The sequence below is a fragment of the Phaeodactylum tricornutum genome, chromosome 12 (assembly GCF_000150955.2).
Source record: "Phaeodactylum tricornutum CCAP 1055/1 chromosome 12, whole genome shotgun sequence".
Taxonomy (NCBI): Eukaryota; Bacillariophyta; class Bacillariophyceae; order Surirellales; family Neidiaceae; genus Phaeodactylum; species Phaeodactylum tricornutum.
This window is the reverse complement of record NC_011680.1, coordinates 444,734-465,551: the sequence shown is the minus strand read 5'-3', so window position 1 is coordinate 465,551 and position 20,818 is coordinate 444,734. Positions and strand designations below refer to the sequence as shown.

Below are 20,818 nucleotides of genomic sequence, written 5' to 3'. Positions count from 1 at the left end.
TCTGTAAATGCTGTCTGGCGTGCAGGCTTGTCGATTCAAACAAGAAACGATTATTTTCGTGCCCAATTGCCGAGCGCCCATTGCACAGTTGTACATTCTATTTCGCAGGAAAAGCAGTCAGCCATTACCCGTCTCCTCTTTCAATCTGATGAGGCATCTTTTCGGCATTAATCCATGACATTGACCACATTGGAGTTCCCAACGCACAGCCGGTGAAGGAAAGCAGGAAAATTGCCACGTTCTACCAGGGGAAGAGTGTCGCTGAGCAGAACACCGTTAATCTGACCTGGGACCTGTTTGCAAGACGACAGCTTCAAAGTCCTGCAAACCGCCACTTTTCCACGGACGTGGAGAATGCCCAGTTCCAATATTTAGTGGTCAACTCAGTCATGTCAACGGACATGATGAATCCGGATCTCGAAGCCGTTCGTAACGCACGCTGGGAGAAGGCCGTCACAGCCTTCACGGCAGACCCAATTGTACAGGAAGACTTGTAAAGGCATGACAAGCCGCAATGCTACAATTGTGATCTATCACCTGATCCAGGTCTCTGATGTCGCATATGCCATGCAGCACCGGCACATTTCCTGGAAATAGAACAAGTGACTGTTCCTGGAGATCTACCAGGTGTACATAGCAGGTCAAGCGGAAAAGAGATGACAGCTTCAATGACCTGCAAGTTGCTTGTCTAATAAAAGAAGTGCAGGTCAATTGCAAGGGGGAAGTTCTGGCATGGCCTATCTTCAAAGCTGTGTCACATTTGTTTGTAGTCAATATTACTGGCATCATGGGTAAAACACTTGCATTGTTAATGCTGCCATTTCATACATACAATTCTATAAAAAACATTTCATACATACACAACTACATCACCTAGTTTCGGCCAGGAGATTATGGGCCTTTCCTCAGCAGGGTTAAACCTTTTGTTCTGCTAGATTGTAAAAGGGTTTATTGTTATTGTAACTTATGTTACATAGATCCGCCGATTTGATCTTGTCACATATCGAAAAATTCATCCTTTCGATGCGTTATTTGTGATTACTCGTGTCACTTACCCTACGTCACGGGGATTTCCCTGGTCTCCCAAGACTGCCCAAGATAAAGGGATAAAGAACCCCGATATGCTTGCCGTAGGGGTTTCCTACTTTACTGTGCCTTTTGCTAGTGTCTATTCTACTGTAACCCTCATATGAGGGTCTGACCCTCATATGAGGGTCTTTTTGACACCCTATCTAATGGTTTGGATATGTAAAACTAGATATTACTGTCAATCTTGTCTTATTCAGCATACTCAATAATGTCGTCGGGCAAATGGGCAGATGGTCAATCGGTGATGTGTTGGAGTAACGACGTGTTGAAAACGACGGCTTCCATTTTCGTCCATTTTCGTCGGGGTGTGAAAAAACAGCCAAAAACCGATGGAAAGCAGACGGACGTCGTGTTATTTTCGCGCCAAGATGAAAACAAAACACCTCAAGACTCTTGGATGATGGTCATTTTGACACCCTATCTAATGGTTTGGATATGTAAAACTAGATATTACTGTCAATCTTGTCTTATTCAGCATACTCAATAATGTCTTCGGGCAAATGGGCAGATGGTCAATCAGTGATGTGCTGGAGTAATGACGTGTTGAAAACGACGACCGCAATTTTTGTCGCGAAACAAAAACTGTAAAATTCTTCGCATCGCAAGTTACACAGTTCCGCTCTCGGCTTCATTTTACACCTACCATGGCTTCCCAGGCCGCGACAAATACACCCAAGAGGACTCCAAGCAAGGTGGAAAGCCTCAAAACGGGTGCAAAGTGCAAAGCAAAGGCAATTTGTGTGACAAACTTGAAGGAATGCTCACGACGATTTGGGATTTTCGCAAAGCAAATGGAGGTTGAGGGTGTGGTTGTCTTGGTCAAAAGCACATTGAACCCAACAAGAAACCGAAGATTGAACACAGTGTTTGCAAGGTTTGATTTTGGAGATGGCTGTACAAAGGAGAAGACTCTTCACATGAAGAGTATTGAGATCTGGTCACCACTCTGGACCCCACCATCACCTTTGGAGACAATACCACTTGTGGGAACTGCCATTGCTGCCAACATCCCGCCAATTTCCGCCCAGCCTCCAACTGATACACTTGATAGCACACTTCTTGGTGGTGCAACTGTAGCTCCTGCTCTTCCACCAGTTGTCAACTCTCCAGATATCCCAGTTGTAACAAAGCATGGTGTTGATTGGTATGATGATTCAGAAGCTATATTGGATCCGGTTGCGTCAACGCCAGCCCGAAAATGGTCATTGACAACTCCCATTGGAGAAACTCTGCATCCCGGAAGCAACGAACAAAAATACATGTCGCGCTTGGATGTATTCCTGTTGGCATTCCCCCCAAAGGCACTCACAAGCCTCTGTAGGAACACAAACATGGCCCTCATGTTGAGAGGAAGACAGTCAACAGCATTTCCTGAGCTACTGAAGTTCTTTGGTGTTATAATTTTGTCAACTAAGTTTGAGTTTGAAAGCAGGGCAAGTCTGTGGTCTACTATTGCACCATCTAAATATATATCGGCACCAGCATTTGGCAAAACTGGAATGTCGCGAGATCGCTTTGACAACATCTGGTCTTGCCTTCGTTTTGGTTATCAACCAACGGAGCGTCCCCAGGCCATGTCGTCCGAGCAGTACCGTTGGTTGTTGATTGACGGTTTTGTTGAAGAGTTCAACAAATACATGGCAGAAGTTTTTGGACCAACAGAGGTCATATGTGTAGATGAATCTATCTCCCGCTGGTATGGCCAGGGTGGACATTGGATCAACATTGGATTGCCAATGTATGTTGCAATCAACCGGAAACCAGACAATGGATGCGAGATACAATGTGCGGCGTGTGGAAAGAGTGGCATCATGATTCGGCTAAGGCTAGTTAAGACAGCAGAAGAGGAAGACAGAAATGTGCAGGAGCATGACAATGGGCTCTTACATGGAACTATTGTTCTCAAGGAACTGGTCTACCCGTGGGCTCGCAATGGTAGGATTGTATGCGCAGACTCCTACTTTGCTTCAGTTGGGGCAGCAGAAGAGATGAGACGGATTGGGTTGAAATTCATAGGGGTCGTGAAGACGGCAACAAAGAAGTTCCCGTTAGCCTACCTTCAGAGATTACCGTTCACCTCTCCAAATGGTGCAAGGAGTGGTTTGGTGTCACGGACAGAGGATGGAAAGCCTTCAATGGTTGCATGTGTTTGGATTGACCGGGAGCGGCGGTACTTCATTTCAAATGCATATGGGCTGACTCCAGGTTCTCCGTACATCAGAAAACGATGGAGGCAAGAAGACCAAGCACCAAATGCACCCGCCACACAAGTAACACTAGAAGTGCCTCAGCCAAAGGTGGCTGAAGTCTACTACAATTCATGTGGAAAGATTGATCAGCATAATCGCGACCGACAGGATACACTTGGTGTGGAGCGAAAATTGGTGACCCACTTCTGGGATAAACGGGTTGGCTTGACAATTTTTTCAATGATTGCAGTGAATTCATTTCGTATGTACAAAGAGCTGACCTATCCCAAGGGAGGGGGGGAAACCCAGAAAGAGTTCTATGGTAATTTGGCAGAAGAGCTGATTGATAATACACTAGGGCAGGTCAACCTGCGCACTCCGCGAGCTGCACGGACGGCAGCAGCAACAGCTTCAGCCATCAACCCATCAGATGGCTCCCCAAGAATGGGGACACATGCACATCTAACTCCAACTAAGCGAAAACGAAAGAATTCAAATCATGCACTACAGGGCAATTGCAAAGAGTGTATGAAGAAGACAAAGTATTGTTGCTCCCTTTGCAAAGACAATCCAGAAAAGTCAAAAGAGCAGTGGATTTGTCCTACTGATAAAGGTAAAATGTGCTTCTCTGCGCACTTGCAAACTGTCCATGAGCACTACGTTTGTTGACCTTTCACTGCATGGTTTTAAAATAAATTGTAAGCATTATCAACATAGCTATAAGGACTGTAATAGCAAAAGGTAGTTTTTTAATTTTGTCGCGATAATAACACGACGTCCGTCTGCTTTCCATCGGTTTTTGGCTGTTTCTTTATACCCTCATATGAGGGTAAGTGTACCCTCATATGAGGGGAACGTCCAGGAGAATAGACACTAGTCTTTGTCATGTCTGATAAAATTGCCAAAGTTCTCGTACGTTTTTGCTGAGCCGTCTGGGCATCGAATAAATGTGTTAGAATATCACGACCGAATACTTCCCGAAGCAACCCAACCCTCCTGTAATGACTACTGAAAGCACCCTCTACGTCAATAAAGTTTGAATCAATCCACCAAAACAAAGCGTTGCGCAAAAGACAGAGTTGCTTACATGAAACGCAACGGGACGCTGAGGGGGATTCTTAGGCGCAACCGTGCTACTGTGACCCTCCAAACATATACCATTTTATTCGGATTGATTTTCGCGTCGTTGACAATTTCGCTTTGTCTCACTGCAGGCCCACAATCAACATCTACTCCGACGTCTTCTATTCTAACCTTCTTTTCCGGAACCAGTCGTCCATCTAGTTTGACTTGTAAAAAACCTGACGATGCAGGGGTCATAACAAAGGAAGACGCCTATCGGATGTCTTCCGTTGACTACATGGCATGTTGCGGTGCAGGTCACCGAATCTCCAAGATTGCGGACGCTAGCTACCTCGCCCGAAAACTAGGGTATAGCCTTCGCAGCTTCTGGGGATACTGTGATAGTGTGGAAGTTTTTGATTACCTTTTTGGTCCACAGCCACTCTCTGATCTTGTCAACGTGACTGACATAGGCAGATTCACCCGTGTAAACAACGAGGTTGGGGGCTTTGTTAAGCTGATTCGGAAAGGACCAAACAAAAGTTGCGCATGCTCATCTGATAAAGACCTCGCGGACTCGGAATTCTATTCTGGTCTTCGTGAGCGCTTTTCGGCGAAAGCCCAGGTGGATGACTTTCGACGACGACATTTTGCAAATGTTACAAGCATTGGAATACACATTCGAGCAGGAAATGGTGAGGTCGGAGATTTTGCCAGTAGGGGGCGCAGTATTCACGACAAAGAGAGGTGGTTACAAAGGATTGTTACCTTGATTCTCAATCAAGATTGGGGACCATCGATACTGTTTGTCGCGACGGATACTCCAGACTTGATTTCAAAATTTCGTGTCCTTCTCAGAGGCAAAATACCAGTCGTTCAGTTTGAACAGCAACATCCCCCACCAGGATCTGGCGTCTTTTTCGGGGAACGTGGCTCAGTGATCAATGATGGAAACGTTTGTCTGACAGGATGGGAAGGCGCCTTTGCAGATATGATGCTGCTGAGTTACAGTGATGTGGTTTTGTCAGCTAGACCCAGCAGCTTCACACAATCCCTTCCTCTTTCGCTAGTATTAACAAAGCCAAAACTGCAGCGACGGACTGTGAAAGCTTTTTGTGAAGTGAACCCCAACGCAACTGAGATGATATGTTACGAGGACTACCATGAATGGTGTTGCTACGGCGATACATCTTTTCACTTGGATGGTATCCAAAAATACGAATACCTGAGAGTCCCCACCTTTGGCTTCGTCGAGAGCAACTTGAAAAAAATTCAAGATCGAGCACAGGGAGACTGTATTCCACGGCCCGGAGGTGTGAAGCAGAAATGCCTCCCATACGACTGGTCTGACTTTTCAATAACAACCAAGTCTGTACGACTAAAAAACGAACATTAAAGAGAACCTGGAAATCATGCAGCAACTTCTGCAAGAAGCGGTCGAGAATTTTGGCTCGTCTTTCATTCTGCTTCCGGAAGAGAGAAATTTTTAACTTCGTGCGTACTGGTATTCTGTACAACACGCTTTCTATAGTAGAGGGCAAACTCCGTCGCGACTAGAGCCGGGAACGCAGCTTTTCCTGTAAAGCAACATAAGAAACTTCGTTTCTGTAGCATAGCTGTGCAGAGAAATCGCATGGATAACAGAATAGCACGTAAACGATGCGACTACATTCTGTGCTTAATCCACTGGACCAGGTTTGATTGAACGGTTTGGTGCCGTTTGTCGCATGTGTTGTTGTCGTTGTTGCCAAGGCCTTGTCGGCATCTCTGTCTTGTATCTTTCAACCTGCATCCGTCGTGTTATTCGTTTGATTTGCCCCGCCAGATTCCCGGGAATCGATTCTATGTTTCTAGGAAGGCGAGCGATTGGGCGATCCATCACTATACGTCCACCTTCTGGAAGTTCTACTAGGTAAAGTCGCGGTCCAAAGTAGTAGCCCATTGCCGCACCACCAAGAGCGCCGCCCAGATGAGCCCAATTATCAATAACTGGATTCAATGCACCCAGGAAAATATTAAACAGCATCGTTTGTGTAATACTAGATGTGACGCTTTGTCCCGCTGGTCCAAGTAACCACTCATTGCGGGTCAAAAAAACATAGTACGCGCCGACGACCCCAAAAACGGCTCCGCTAGCGCCTAAACCAGGGTTGGGAGACATATATGCAGAAAGAAGATTGCCTGTCATTCCAGAAACCATGTACGTTGTCAGAAATCGTCCTGATCCAAACAATCGCTCCACATCTGGTCCGACTCTGCTCAGCGAAATCATATTTGTAAAAATATGACCGAAGCCGCCATGTAGGAACACTGGAGTAATAAGTCTGTACAGTTCTTCGCCACGCAAAATCTTCTCGGATACTTTTATACCCCATTGAGTAAACGAAGGCTTCCAAGCCTGGGCAGCAAAGGTCGCAATGTTTGTCCATATGATTCGGCTGGACCAAGATAGCCGGCCAATATTTCTGGTTTTCAGGTTGACTTGCCATCGCCGTGCTCTTCGGTCAGTTTTGATTTCCTCGTTGTCCAGAAAGTGTGCACTTAGGTCCCCGTACGCATGTGGAATTGGACGCGAACGGGAAAAGTGGCTTCTATCGGGGCTCGTTGGATACTTTCGCCACGGCCTTGCCGACAGGTGAAGTGGATCTTGGGCGTCACAGGAGGAAAGAAGAGCCAATAGAAACAGAACCGCCGACCGAAAACACATGGGACTGTGACAGCGATGTGAGCGTGGAGCTACCCGTAAGAAGTGCTTCATACTGGCATTTCAAGAACATGCGTTGACTTTAGGAGGCTCAAGCTTGTGCTAGAAGCACTGACTATGAGACGTAATCGTTGTGCCGGTGGGGTCAATGGAGGCGAGAATAACGGTCGACATGTGCAGTGCGGCACAGCATGCTATTTGTTCATCTCGTCATCGTATTGTTAGAATTGTGTGTGTAGCACACGAGACACTTCGGCACGTCACCAGATGACGCAGACGGTGCGTGTGTCATCCGTCGCTACTTTCCTTTGTCTGTGCAACTATGGAAGCCATTTGTTGGTTCTAGTAACATGTAAAGGATAACTACTCTAAGAGTTTCTCCGTGCAGTCGTGTGACGATACATATCAGTGAGAATTCCGCAGGCAATACTGCGGGAGCTCTTTTCCCACTTCTGGTTGGTAATCACCGATTGGAAAAGAGCATCTCGTAGGGCACTAACAGGCCAACAATTGTTCTAGGCATAGCATACTTTTATTAGCTTATGAGACAAACTTTGTTCATTCTTTATGAGTAACAGATCCCACAGAAACATGGAACCTTTGATCATTATCTCGTCGGTTTGTCGGATGCCAAAGCAGCTTTGTTTGCTGAAGCCGGTATCACCGATTGGACTACCATTGCGTCGTTGGACCTTCCTGCATTCACACAAGTGTTGGGAGACCAGGTTGGGACACTGCCAAAGCGATACAAACTGAAGCGTGTGGCTGAGTACCTCAGCAGCGGTAAGGAAATCGGTCCCGATACGACGATGGGAGATATCAACCTTGTGTTGTTGTCTAACCATCAGAATGTTGGAGCAAATGCTCCGAACCCGGCTGCTGGACTCGACCCTCGCCACGGAACAATGAAAGCGAGTATTAACACAATCTCAAAGTTTTCAGGTGATCTGGAAGATTTTGAAGACTGGTCAACAAAACCGCAACGGCTCTCGGAATCACCGTTTATCGTAAACTCCTCAATGGTCCTTGAGGAGTCGGAAATGATTTTGATGCCGCCAGAAACAATGAGCTCTATCACATGTTTGTGATTGCTCTTGTGGATGGTGCCACAATGCATATCATGGAAGACGTGAAGGACCAGAACGGATACGCCGCGTGGATGGCTATCAAGGAATGGTATGGTATATTGGATACCGGTCGGACAATCATCAACAAGTATCATAGCAAGCTGGATGAGCTACTGCTTGATGATGCGACCCCAGCCGGGACCTTTGTCAACCATTTCAAGAGATTCAGCCAGAAGCTCAAAGAGAATGGTGAGGGTTATACGGCGGATACAAAACGACATCAGTTTCTCGACAAGATCATTGACAAAGACTACAATGTGGTCAAACAGCAGTTGGAAGGAGATTCAACTGCGGACTTCAATTAATGTGTTGTGCCCATTTGTATGCGCAAGCAAGTCCTCATGAAGGACTCCACATTGTCGGCCAAGAAAGCTAGACGGTTCAAGTCGAGCGAGGGCGGCAAGTCGAATGGTGGAGGTCCGTCAAGTGGGAAAATTCCTTCGATTCCGAACTCTATACTTAACCTGGTCAAGCCAGCAAGTGCTCGCAAGAATCTAATCAAGTGGAAAGGAGTTTGGAACTCCGAAGGGCGTATTCTTCGATTGGACAAACTGGCAAGCACTGAGTATGACAGGAAAGGTAAAACCCCGTTGAAAAGAGAGCACAATAATGACAGTTCCGACAAATCCGTCAAGACCCGCAACACCCAAGGCAAGGGGGGCTCCTTGTCCAAGAAGGGCAAGAGAGGCAAGGGGAGGCGAATCACCGGTGTTGTCCGTCGAACGGAAACGAAGACATCCGGCACGCCTGACTCCTCCATCCGGATCAGTATGAAGGATCCGGACGACCACGTCGAAGGTGATGAGTATAACGATGTCGAAATTGAGTCCGGTCAAGAGGAAGATTCTACTGCACCTGTGAAGAAAGAACGGGCGAAAAAGCAGAAGAATCCGTCGAAGCGGAAGCACAAGCGTGCCAAGTCTCGTCAAAGCCCTATCTCCCGCCGCGGACGCGTAGGCAACAAGAAACCAAGAGCTATCCTAGACCCAGGGACTGAGTGCAACATTGTTGGCGGGGACGTATGTGTTAATAATTCCATTGGGCCTACTAAATCTTTCCCATTCCGCTGTGACAAGACTGATATTCTCCCAATCCGTTGTGACAAGATTGATAGTACCAAAGAACCTATCACGGTTACATACAGAGCTTTAACGTCCTACGAACGTTCTAGTCTTCCCGTTTACATTTCAAACAAGTCATCGCCATATGAAACAGTCATTGGCGATTCAGCTGCATCATACAAACTCAATCACGATTCTCAAACTAGTCATAAATCTTATTAGTTCATCGATTTCCATCATTCGCGTTCTTGCGTTTGTAGAGCTCATCAATAGAACTAATAAGAACGTCAATTTTCCAATTTCCTCACAATATCACCTATCGCACACGACGACATCTCGTCCTCTCCTCTGTTGTCTGCCAAACAAGTTCCAGTCTAACCTGCAAGGCCAACAAAACCACATCCGAAAGATCCGATCGCTTTCGTCATCATGACCACCAAGTCTACTCCCAAAGACCTCATTGACTCGTTTCCGCACAGCAAACTCACCCCGATTGCTACCGCGACAACCGAACCCGATTACTTGTCGCTCCATCAGCTTCAGTATGAAATCAACGACAATGCGGAGACCCTTTCCTCCACTCTTGGAGATGGCCAACACGGTCACCTTTTTCTCGTAATTTCCGAAACCGAGTACCTCGAAATGACCGACGGCATTCCATGCATTCCTCCTGTGCAACCGCCTTTCGACCCAGTTCACGCTGCCAACGCCACAGCCCCTCAAATTGTCGAAGCTAACCGCCAGAACGACAAACGATAAAAGCTGTTTGACCTCTATCACAACGCCATCAAAGCGTTTCGCAATCAACTCCTTGAAGCCATTCCCATCGAATACATCGAATCTCTCGGTCATCCTACACGAGGCTTTAACAAAGTCTCTCCCCTCAAAATCCTCTCTCATCTTTGGGAAACCTTTGGTAAAATTCAGGCTTCGGATCTCATCGCCAACGACGAACGCATGAAAGCCGCCTGGCATCCACCAACGCCTATCCAGCAACTCTTCCAGCAGCTTGAAAAAGGCAATCAGTTTATCATTGCGTCTGGCCAAGTCATGGACGAACGTATTATCGCTCGCATCGGCTACCAGATCATCGAAAAAACCGGACTCTTTGATCTTGCTTCTCGCGACTGGCATTATAAAGATGAAGCCGATAAAACTTTGGCAAATTTCAAAAAACATTTCCAGAAGGCCAACAAGGATCTTGCCCTCACCGCCACCAGCAGCTCTGCGGGTTACCACACCGCAAATCAGAGTACTGTCATCAAGGGCAAATCGTATTGCTGGACACACGGCATCGTGCACAACACGAAGCACACCAGTGCAACATGTGAAAAACAGGCCCCGGGGCACAAAACCGGCGCTACATTGCACGACAAACAAGGCGGGTCGACCAAGACCTATCAATACACGCCACCGGTGCCCAAATAGGAAAGAGGGACGGCCAAACTGTTGAGTGTGCCGCTGAATACTTATCATAACAAAAATAAGTCTTCAGTTGCACCAAACACTCCTCCGTTAGCTTCCTCCCCGCCATTTTTTCCTCCCGACGCCATTGCAGACACTGGCTGTACCGGACATTTTTTGAGCACCAACATTGCTCACATACACTGCCAACCGACAGTCCCCGGCATCAACGTGGTCCTCCCTGATGGTCGCACAATTACTTCAAGTCACATCACCGAACTCAACATTCCTTCGCTTCCTCCGGCAGCTCGTACCGCCCACATCTTTCCTGGTCTCTCGAATGGATCCCTCATTTCCATCGGCCAACTTTGTGACCACGGCTGTACCGCCACATTCACATCCGACGCGGTCAGCATTGAGCTCAATAACACTGTCGTTCTTCGCGGCGGCCGTTCTCCTTGCACCCGATTGTGGACCCTAGACTCCCCTGTAACGCCAAATCCTCCCGCCACTGAATTGCATGCGCCTTTGCACGACAAAAATTTTGCGAATCACCTCGGAGACCACTCAGGGACCCTTGCCGACCGCATTGCCTTTGTTCATGCATCCTTATTCTCGCCACAACTTTCGACATGGTGCAAGGCCATTGACGAAGGCCGCCTCACAACCTTTCCGGACATCACGTCTGCACAGGTAAAACGGCACCCCCCACAGTCCGTCCCTATGGTCAAGGGACACCTTGACCAGCAACGGTCCAACTTGCGCTCAACCAAGCCCAAGGTCACCCTGTGTGCCTCTGTTGATCCTGACGACATTAATTTCGACACCAATCCCGTCGTACAAGACCCTCCAGCCGCCAGGACGCAGTTTTTGTACGCCGATTTCGCCGAAGTCACCGGAAAAATTTTTACCGACCCCACCGGCCGTTTCGTTACCACTTCAAGCTCCGGCAATGCTTACATGCTAGTGGTCTATAATTACGACAGCAATTTTATTCATGTCGAAGCCATGAAGAACCGCACCGGTCCCGAGATCTTGAGCGCCTACCAGCGTGCCCACGCCATGCTGTCCTCCAAAGGTCTGCGCCCCCAACTCCAACGCTTAGACAACGAAGCCTCAACTGCATTACAACAATTCATGTCCTCTGTCAATATTGATTTTCAATTAGCTCCGCCTCACGTGCACCGTCGGAACGCCGCCGAACGGGCCATCCGCACGTTCAAAAACCACTTCATTGCAGGTCTGTGCAGCACAGACAAAAACTTTCCGCTTCACCTTTGGGATCGCTTACTCCCACAAGCCATCATGACTCTCAACCTTCTTCGAGGGTCTCGTATCAACCCAAATCTGTCGTCCTGGGCCCAACTCCACGGCTCGTTCGACTACAATCATACCCCTCTGGCTCCCCCGGGCATCCGCGTGCTTGTACACGAAAAACCGTCAATTCGCAGAACTTGGGCCCCCCACGCAGCCGACGGTTGGTACGTTGGCCCCGCCATGAACCATTACCGATGCTATCGCGTCTGGGTCAAGGAGACCACCAGCGAACGCATTTCGGACACTCTGACCTGGTTTCCCAGCCAAGTCAAAATGCCCAGCACCTCGTCTCGCGATACAATTGTCGCCGCTGCTCACGATCTTGCCCATGCTCTGGCACATCCCTCTCCTGCGTCGCCTTTATCACCTCTTTCGGTCAACGAACGCGAAGCCCTCTCGCAACTTTCAGATATTTTTTCCAAAGCCGCTAACCCAGTTGACTCGTCCCTCCCAGTTGCTCCCACGGCAACCCTAAGTCCGCCAGCTGCATCTACTTCTTCACCGCGTCAAGTCCGCTTCCGAAACCCGGTCACTGAATCACTTCCAAGGGTGCCGACCGCCACAGCCGCCCCTCCGCAGTCACTTCCGAGGGTGCCTCCCCCGGACTCCGAGGCCGAGACATACAAGCTTGTCACCTGCAACCCTCGCCAAGCACGTCGTAGGGCCGCTCGCAAACTGAAAGAAAAAATTTCTGCTCCAACATCCGTTGTTCCTACCCAAGCAGCACCCGCACCCGTCGTACCATCTCCCAAGGTCCCAACACCTCCGCACAGTCACGGAACTCGCTTGCAAGCCGCTCTATACCCAGACGCGTTCGACAGCGCCAACGCCGTCGTCGACCCCAATTCTGGAGCCACTCTCGAGTATTCAAAACTCAAAAATTCCGAACACGGCCCCGAATGGATTCAGGCCGCTGCCAACGAGATGGGCCGCCTATCCCAAGGCGTTAAACCCAACATGCCCACCGGCACCGACACGATGCATTTTATTCCGCATACCGCGAAGCCGCACGACCGCAAGGCCACTTACCTGAAGATCGTAGCGGCTATCAAGCCACACAAGGCCGAAAAATACCGCATCCGTTTCACTGTCGGCGGCGACCGTATCGAGTACAACGGACCCACAAGTACCCCTACAGCTGCCTTACCAGCCATCAAGATCCTCATCAACAGCGTAATTTCCACTGAAGGCGCACGCTTTATGACCTGCGACCTCAAGGATTTTTATTTGGGCACTCCTCTCCCCGTGTACGAGTACATGCGCATCCCTGCAGTCCATATACCGGACTGCATCATGGAACAGTACAAGCTTGCCCCGCTAGTTCACAACGGCAACGTTCTAGTGGAAATTCGAAAAGGAATGTACGGTCTCCCACACGCAGGCCGCATTGCCAACAACCGCCTCATCGATCATTTAGCTCTCGACGGATACCATCAGGCCCAGCATACCCCAGGCTTCTTCACCCACGAAACGCGCCCTATTTCATTTTCACTAGTTGTTGACGATTTTGGTGTTAAATACGTGGGCAAGGAACATGCCGAGCATTTACTACACTGTCTCGAGAAGCTTTACACGGTAACGACAGATTGGACCGGTGCCCTTTACTGCGGTCTCACCTTTACTTGGAATTACAAACAGCGCCACGTTGACATGGCCATGCCTGGCTACGTCGAAAAAGCTTTACAACGTTTCCAACATCCGTCCCCAGCCCGACCTCAACATTCTCCTCACGCGTGGGTTCCGCCATTGTACGGTGTAAAAATTCAGCTAACCAACGAAACTGATCTTTCTCCGCCGCTCGACAAGGCTGGCATCACTTGTCTTCAAGAAGTTATTGGTACCCTGTTATATTATGCTCGCGCCGTGGATTCAACCATGCTTGTTGCTCTCGGCACCCTCGCATCCGCTCAAACGAAAGGAACCGAAGCAACTGCCGAAGCCGTCACGCAACTACTAAATTACAGCGCAACGCACCCAGACGCGACGGTACGATACCACGCCAGCGACATGCACTTACACGTTCACAGCGATGCTTCTTATTTATCAGAATCCAAAGCTCGCTCTCGCGCTGGTGGAATTTTTTTTCTAAGTTCTGCACCTACCAAGAACCCCAAGCCAAATTCCAAGCCACCGCCATTAAACGGCGCCATACACACGCACTGTTCTATCATGAAGTCCGTTCTTTCTTCTGCAACCGAAGCTGAACTGGGTGCACTATTCTTTAACGCCAAGGACGGTGTGGAATTACGTACTACCTTGGAAGCTATGTGACATCCCCAGTTAGCTACTCCTATTCAAACTGACAATGAATGTGCATCAGGAATTGTCAACAATACAGTGAAACAACGAAGATCTAAAGCCATAGACATGCGTTTCTATTGGATTAAAGACCGTGTCAAGCAAGGTCAATTCAATGTTCATTGGAGAAAAGGAACTGATAATCTTGCAGATTATTTCACCAAGCATCATTCGCCATCACATCATCAAATAATGCGATCTCGTTATTTGCTCGATCTCGACCAAACTGCCTCCAACTCAAGTTTGAAACGAGGGTGTGTTGATAATTCCATTGGGCCTACTAAATCTTTCCCATTCCGCTGTGACAAGACTGATATTCTCCCAATCCGTTGTGACAAGATTGATAGTACCAAAGAACCTATCACGGTTACATACAGAGCTTTAACGTCCTACGAACGTTCTAGTCTTCCCGTTTACATTTCAAACAAGTCATCGCCATATGAAACAGTCATTGGCGATTCAGCTGCATCATACAGACTCAATCACGATTCTCAAACTAGTCAGAAATCTTATTAGTTCATCGATTTCCATCATTCGCGTTCTTGCGTTTGTAGAGCTCATCAATAGTATGGACAGTTCTGGAAAAGGTGATTGGTGTAGAAGCCCAGCTAGGTTGTCAACTGGAATGACAGTTTTGAGTACCGGTTCGCGCGATGGCGCGCACTACTTGGGTCGTGGCACCCAAGGCGAGCCTGTCGAAACTAATCTTGTGTGTTTGGCCACAAATTCCGACACGGATGGTTTTGGACAGGCGCAATCCCAGCTGGGTATTCAGAAACATGACGTGACTGTTTCGGGACTCGATCGTTGCCATGCTAAGGAGCATGGTAACTATGATGAATGTGCCCACGGTGCCGTGTATAACACCGTGGAGAATAGTGAAACGGACCACAATGGCGCTTGGCAGATTGTGGAGCCAAATGGAAAGTGAACAGATTAGCTCTTTAGTTTAGAATTTATAAATCTTAACATCAATTGTGTGAAAACCATATTTGTTAGTTTGTATCTCTTTGTTAGAAGCTAGACAAGTCTTGATCACCTTGTGCTGTCTTCAGAAGCCAGGAGATACTTGACCTTCGACAGATTAACTGTCTTGGATTGCAAATCACTTTGCTCCCGTTTGTTTGGGGATTGTCTGGTTCTGTGACAGAACGGCAATAAAACAATCCGTTGGGTAAGACCAGTGGCATTGTTGTTGTTTTCGGTCTGCTGACAAGTTGATCAAATTAATCGATATCTCGCTTGTCCTTGGTGCACGAGATATTGTGTTCGTCTTGTTTGTCCTTGGTGCACAAGATTCTGTTGTGTGTGAATGGCCCGACAGTTGCGTTCGAGAATCATCCCTGCTTTGACCATGGACCCTCTTGAACATGTTCTTGTGAACCTTTTGGGAGCGACGACACCGGATTCGTCGTACCGTCGGTTCTTTGAAGAGTACAGTATTACTCAGGCCAGCGAGTTGGCCTCAATCACCGAAAATCGTCTTGCAACGGTGTCATATGGTGTTTTGACTCCTTCTGTGGGAGATACCCCTGCCATTATTGTTCGTATGTTTCTTCCGTCTGCTCAGCAGGATCGGATCTTGAAGATTGTCAAATGGTTCCTCTCGAAAGGTACCGATGTGACAAACGAAACCTGGTTTGAACTTACCCCTGAAGTCCTTGAGTATTGGCAACCAGCCTCTGCTATTGTTGCCCCTGCTACCCCTGTTGGATTGGACGCTCGGAGTTCCTTTGTTGAAAGTGCTGCCGCAAAGTTTCGGAAGACAATCAAGAATCACTCCGTTCCGTACCCAAAGTTCAGTGAAGACCGTTTTTGGGTCACTTGGAATACGAATATTCGTATCAAGCTTCGTATCCATGGCGTCCAGTTGGTTCTTGACCCGGATTATTTGTCCGAGACTGTCAACGAGACGGATACATTTGTCGAAATGCAGAACTTTGTTTTTGGCGTGTTCAACAATATATTATTGACCCCTCGTGCGCGTGGAATCCTCCACAAGCATGTGGATGAATTGGATGCTCAGGCTGTTTACCGCGACCTTGTTGCCTCGTATGGTAAAGGTATCAATGCGCAGATCACTGCTACATCCATTGAAACGAAGCTCACTTTGTATTCATTTGCAACTTCAAAGAGCAAGACCTATGTTGCTTTTTTGACGACCTGGCGCAATTTGATTTACGATCTTGAATGGATTAACAAGTTCCCCTTGCCGGATCACCAGAAGAGCGTACAACGCAAGTCAGCTGTCCGTTCCCATCCGCAATTGAAACTTTTCCTTGGAAATGTTCAGCTTTACTCTCGTACCCATGTGGGTAAGAGTGCCGACAATTCCGATTTTGAGTATGTTTATGATTTGATGCTCGAACATGCGACTGATATTGATCTGACCGATTTGGAAGACCGCGGTAACAACCGCGGTGGCCGCTCAGCAAACAATGCGAAGTCTCAGTCTTCTTCCAAGAAGAAAACTAACAAAACAATTGGTAAGAAGCACAAGAATTATGTGCCTCCTGAAAAGTGGAATGCTCTCTCTCCCGAAGAGAAGTGGACCATTATGGACCAACGAGGACCTTGCCCTGCTCCAGCTCCTGCCCCTGCCTTATCAGTGAACGCCGCTGCCACTCAGCCTCCTCCTACGGTGTATGTCAGCGACTCGACGGTTGTGGACAATCAAAGCCTCGCTTCGACTCACGTCCTGCCTGCTGCCGGACCTGGTCAACTGCTTTGTTCGCTCATTTCGAATTCAGGTTCCTGCCAGCACCCTGCTCCATCGAATGGAGCCACGTCTGACTCTTTTTCGGTCAATGGGACCACCTATTGCGGCAAAGTGAACCGTGCTTCTGTGCAGTACCGTCTTTCCACTCACGATGTTTCGTTGAATAAGGACTCTTTGATCAATGGTGGTGCCAACGGTGGCCTTAGCGGCTCCGACGTAACCGTTATTTCGCAATCCCTGTTGGAGGCAACTGTCTCTGGAATTGGAAATTCGGAATTGACCAACCTCCGTTTGTCAACGGTGGCTGGACTCATTCACACGACGGATGGTCCCATTATTGGTGTGTTGCACCAGTATGCTCATCTTGGTGTTGGTAATACCATTCATTTGTGCAACCAAATGCGCTCCTGGGGAGTCACAGTTGACGACGTCCCTCGTACTTTTGGTGGCAAACAGCGTATTGTCACGTCCAATGGTCGTTTTGTCATCCCGCTTTCGGTTTCTGGCGGACTCACTTACTTGTCTATGCAGGCTCCTGCCGAGGAGGACCTGGACACTTTCGAATGGGTGCCTTTTACCGCTGACAACGAGTGGGACCCAAATGGTGTCTCTTCTCCTGCCGCTGCCGACAATGACCTCAGTTTGCAGCTTCCTGCCGGCCATGTCCCGTTCCGTGATGAACGCATCAATAACTTTGGTCTCCTTGCGCATTCCGCGGCTGTCAGTTGATCCCCTTTGAATGCCGATGCTTTGCAACCCAATTTTGGATGGGTTCCCAGTGCTTGTATGTCTCGCACGTTTGAGAATACCACGCAATTCGCTCGTGCCCATGCCCGTTTGCCCCTGCGCAAACACTTCAAGTCGCGTTTCCCTGCTGCCAATGTTTCTTGTTTGAACGAAATTGTGGCAACCAATACCTTCTTCTCGGATACCCTTGCGGCCGATGACGGCATTTTTAACCATGGTGGGGCTACGATGGCCCAACTTTTCGTTGGAAAAAGTTTGCAAATCACCTCTGTCTTCCCGATGAAGCGTGAATCCCAGTTTGCCCATACTTTCGAGGACTTTATTTGTACCCATGGTGCTCCCAATGCCCTCCTCAGCGACACTGCTTGTGCTCAGATCGGTAAACAGGCACTTCAGATTTTGCCTATGTATGCAATCGACGATATGCAGTGCGAGCCGCATCATCAGCACCAAAATTACGCGGAGCGCCGCATTCAAGAGGTGAGAAAGATGGTGAACACAATCATGGATCATACAAACACTCCTCCGGAATATTGGTTGCTCTGCGTATCTTATGTGACCTACTTGCTCAATCGCCTTGCTGTTGAAAGCTTGAATTGGCGTACCCCGCTTCAGGTTGCCCATGGACAGCGTCCTGATATTTCTGCTTTGCTCCTTTTCCGTTGGTTTGAACCCGTTTATTATTACAATCCTGACCATGCGTCTTTCCCATCGGCTTCTTGCGAGAAAACTGGTCGTTGGATTGGTGTTGCTGAACACAAAGGTGATTCGCTGACTTATTGGATTTTAACCGACAATACTCACCAAGCCATTGCTTGTTCTGTTGTTCGTTCAGCCAATGTCAATAATGTTTTGAAAAACCATCGTGCTGCGAATTCCTCTCCCAATGGTGGGGAGCTTTCGAATCCTAAGCCCATTGTCTTGGCTACGAGTGACCTACGCCATGACGCTACGGTCGATCCATCTTTTGAGAAATCCCCTGCATTCTCTCCTGACGAATTGATTGGCAGGTATTTGATCCGTGAAGCCCCTGACGGCCAGAGCCATCGAGCCCTTGTTGCCCGTAAAATTATTGATACCGACTCTGATAACCATCAGGCGATCCGCTTCTTGTTGCAAATTGATGAAAAGGATGCTGACAAGATCATTTCGTACAATGAACTTTCCGATTTGATGGAAGCCCAACAATCAGAGCCCGCTACGAACGGAAATATCGAAGATCATTTCACGTTTACTAGTATTATTGGACACCAAGGCCCTTTGCAACCGACCGATGCTGGTTACAAGGGATCCTCTTGGAATGTTTTGGTTCAATGGGAAGATGGTTCCCAGTCGTACGAACCTCAAATTGAAATGGCTAAGGACAATCCAGTCACACTCGCGATGTACGCGTCTGACAACAATCTCCTTAACGTGCCCGGGTGGCGCCGCTTCAATCGTTTGCTTCGCAACCGTGATGACTTTAATTGATCTGTTTCGTTAGTGAAACAACGCAAGGGAGACCCCATTTTCAAGTTTGGCGTCCTTGTCCCTCGCAATTCTCGTGAAGCCCTGAAATTTGACGCGAACGCCGGCAATACTCGTTGGGCCGATGCCATGGAGCTCGAATTGGCCCAGCACCGTGAGTATAAAACTTACAAGGACCTTGGTAAGGGTGCAGCCAAACCTGGCCCTGGATACCAGCGGATCAATGTTCATTTCGTGTTTGACGTGAAGCAGTCACTCAAATACAAGGCCCGGCTTGTCGCCGGTGGACACATGACGGCGCCTCCGAAGGACAGTGTTTATTCCGGTGTTGTCTCACTTCGGTCCATTTGTCTCGCTCTTCTTGCCGGTGAGGTAAATGGACTGGAAACGTGGGTTGGTGACATTGCAGTCGCCTATTTAGAGGCATACACGAAAGAACAGGTGTATTTTGTTGCCGGTCCTAAGTTTGGGGAGCTTTCTGGACATACCCTGCTCATCGACAAGGCTTTGTATGGCCTACGTACTAGTGGAGCCCGCTTCCATGAGCGTCTCTCGGATTCCCTTCGTGCGATGAATTTTATTCCTTGCAAAGCGGACCACAATCTCTGGATGCGTGACTGCGATGACCATTGGGAGTATGTGTGTGTGTACGTTGACAATATTGCGTGCGTCTCACGAAACCCCAAGGCCTTCTTTGATTCCCTTGTTTCAGACCATCATTACACTCTGAAGGGTGTTGGTCCCTCGACTTATTTTCTTGGTGGTGATTTTACTCGCGACAGTAAGGACAATACTCTCGCGGTTGGCGCGAAAACGTACATGAAACGTATTATTTCGAACTACAAGACCTCCTTCGGTACGGAGCCCAAGTTGTACTCGTCTCCTCTCAAGAACGGTGACCACCCAGAAGTCGACGCTTCGCAACTCCTTGATTTCGGTTCAATTAAGTTGTACCAGTCCCTCATCGGTGCCCTCCAATGGGCCATCACCCTTGGGCAATATGACATACAGTGTGCCATCATGACAATGGGGCGCTTTCGTGCTGCCCCTCGAGAAGGACATTTGAATCGCCTTTGTCGTATCATCGGATACCTTTGTCGTTACCCTGATGCTGCCATTCGTTTTCGTACTGGAATTCCCAGCCATGAGGCTCGGGGAGACGTCCCTCAACACAACCGGATGTACTCGGTATACGGTAAATCGACTGATGAGGACTCTCCGACAGACATGCCGCCTGCTCGTGGTAAGCCTATGCGCATTACTACCTTTGTTGATGCTAACTTGTACCATGATTTGACTACAGGCCGTTCTACAACTGGTGTCTTGCTTTTGGTCAATCAGACTCCTGTGTCTTGGTTTTCTAAACAACAATCTACGGTTGAAACGGCTACGTACGGTTCAGAGTTTGTTGCTGCTCGTTTGGCTACGGAGCAAATTATTGATATGAGTCTTACACTACGTATGATGGGTATTCCCTTGGACGGTCCTGCTTGGCTCCTTGGCGACAATCAGAGCATTGTTACCAGCTCGACTTTGCCTCATTCCGTTCTTTCTAAGCGACACAATGCCCTTGCGTACCATCGCGTCCGTGAGGCGATTACTTTTGGAATCATGCATTTTTTATGGATTGAGGG

At 48.3% G+C, this 20,818-nt stretch overlaps 6 protein-coding genes across 6 annotated transcripts; 5 read left to right on the top strand and 1 right to left on the bottom strand.

Annotated features, from left to right (window-relative positions):
- Positions 1-1,733: 1,733 nt before the first annotated feature.
- On the top strand, positions 1,734-3,947 carry PHATRDRAFT_37231 (predicted protein; the record flags this gene model as incomplete). The annotated part of the gene is made up of 1 exon (XM_002181346.1): positions 1,734-3,947. One exon carries the CDS (start codon positions 1,734-1,736, stop codon positions 3,945-3,947), a length of 2,214 nt encoding a protein of 737 aa, XP_002181382.1.
- Positions 3,948-4,266: 319 nt separating this feature from the next.
- PHATRDRAFT_47108 (predicted protein) lies at positions 4,267-5,935 on the top strand. Its single transcript, XM_002181345.1, has one exon. The coding sequence runs from the start codon at positions 4,366-4,368 to the stop codon at positions 5,734-5,736; it is 1,371 nt and encodes a 456-aa protein (XP_002181381.1). The 5' UTR covers positions 4,267-4,365; the 3' UTR covers positions 5,737-5,935.
- Positions 5,936-5,987: 52 nt separating this feature from the next.
- PHATRDRAFT_47107 (predicted protein) lies at positions 5,988-7,047 on the bottom strand (the record flags this gene model as incomplete). Its single annotated transcript, XM_002181174.1, has 1 exon — positions 5,988-7,047. One exon carries the CDS (start codon positions 7,045-7,047, stop codon positions 6,019-6,021), a length of 1,029 nt encoding a protein of 342 aa, XP_002181210.1. The 3' UTR covers positions 5,988-6,018.
- Positions 7,048-7,311: 264 nt separating this feature from the next.
- Positions 7,312-9,454, top strand: PHATRDRAFT_37228 (predicted protein; the record flags this gene model as incomplete). Its single annotated transcript, XM_002181344.1, has 4 exons — positions 7,312-7,323; positions 7,632-8,044; positions 8,104-8,431; positions 8,504-9,454. The coding sequence occupies 4 exons, from the start codon at positions 7,312-7,314 to the stop codon at positions 9,452-9,454; spliced, it is 1,704 nt and encodes a 567-aa protein (XP_002181380.1).
- A 207-nt stretch (positions 9,455-9,661) lies between these two features.
- PHATRDRAFT_37227 (predicted protein) lies at positions 9,662-15,182 on the top strand (the record flags this gene model as incomplete). The annotated part of the gene is made up of 5 exons (XM_002181343.1): positions 9,662-9,958; positions 9,995-10,648; positions 10,721-12,611; positions 12,678-12,787; positions 14,700-15,182. The coding sequence occupies 5 exons, from the start codon at positions 9,662-9,664 to the stop codon at positions 15,180-15,182; spliced, it is 3,435 nt and encodes a 1,144-aa protein (XP_002181379.1).
- Positions 15,183-15,605: 423 nt separating this feature from the next.
- PHATRDRAFT_37226 (predicted protein) lies at positions 15,606-19,187 on the top strand (the record flags this gene model as incomplete). Its single annotated transcript, XM_002181342.1, has 2 exons — positions 15,606-17,690; positions 17,775-19,187. The coding sequence occupies 2 exons, from the start codon at positions 15,606-15,608 to the stop codon at positions 19,185-19,187; spliced, it is 3,498 nt and encodes a 1,165-aa protein (XP_002181378.1).
- Positions 19,188-20,818: the final 1,631 nt, after the last annotated feature.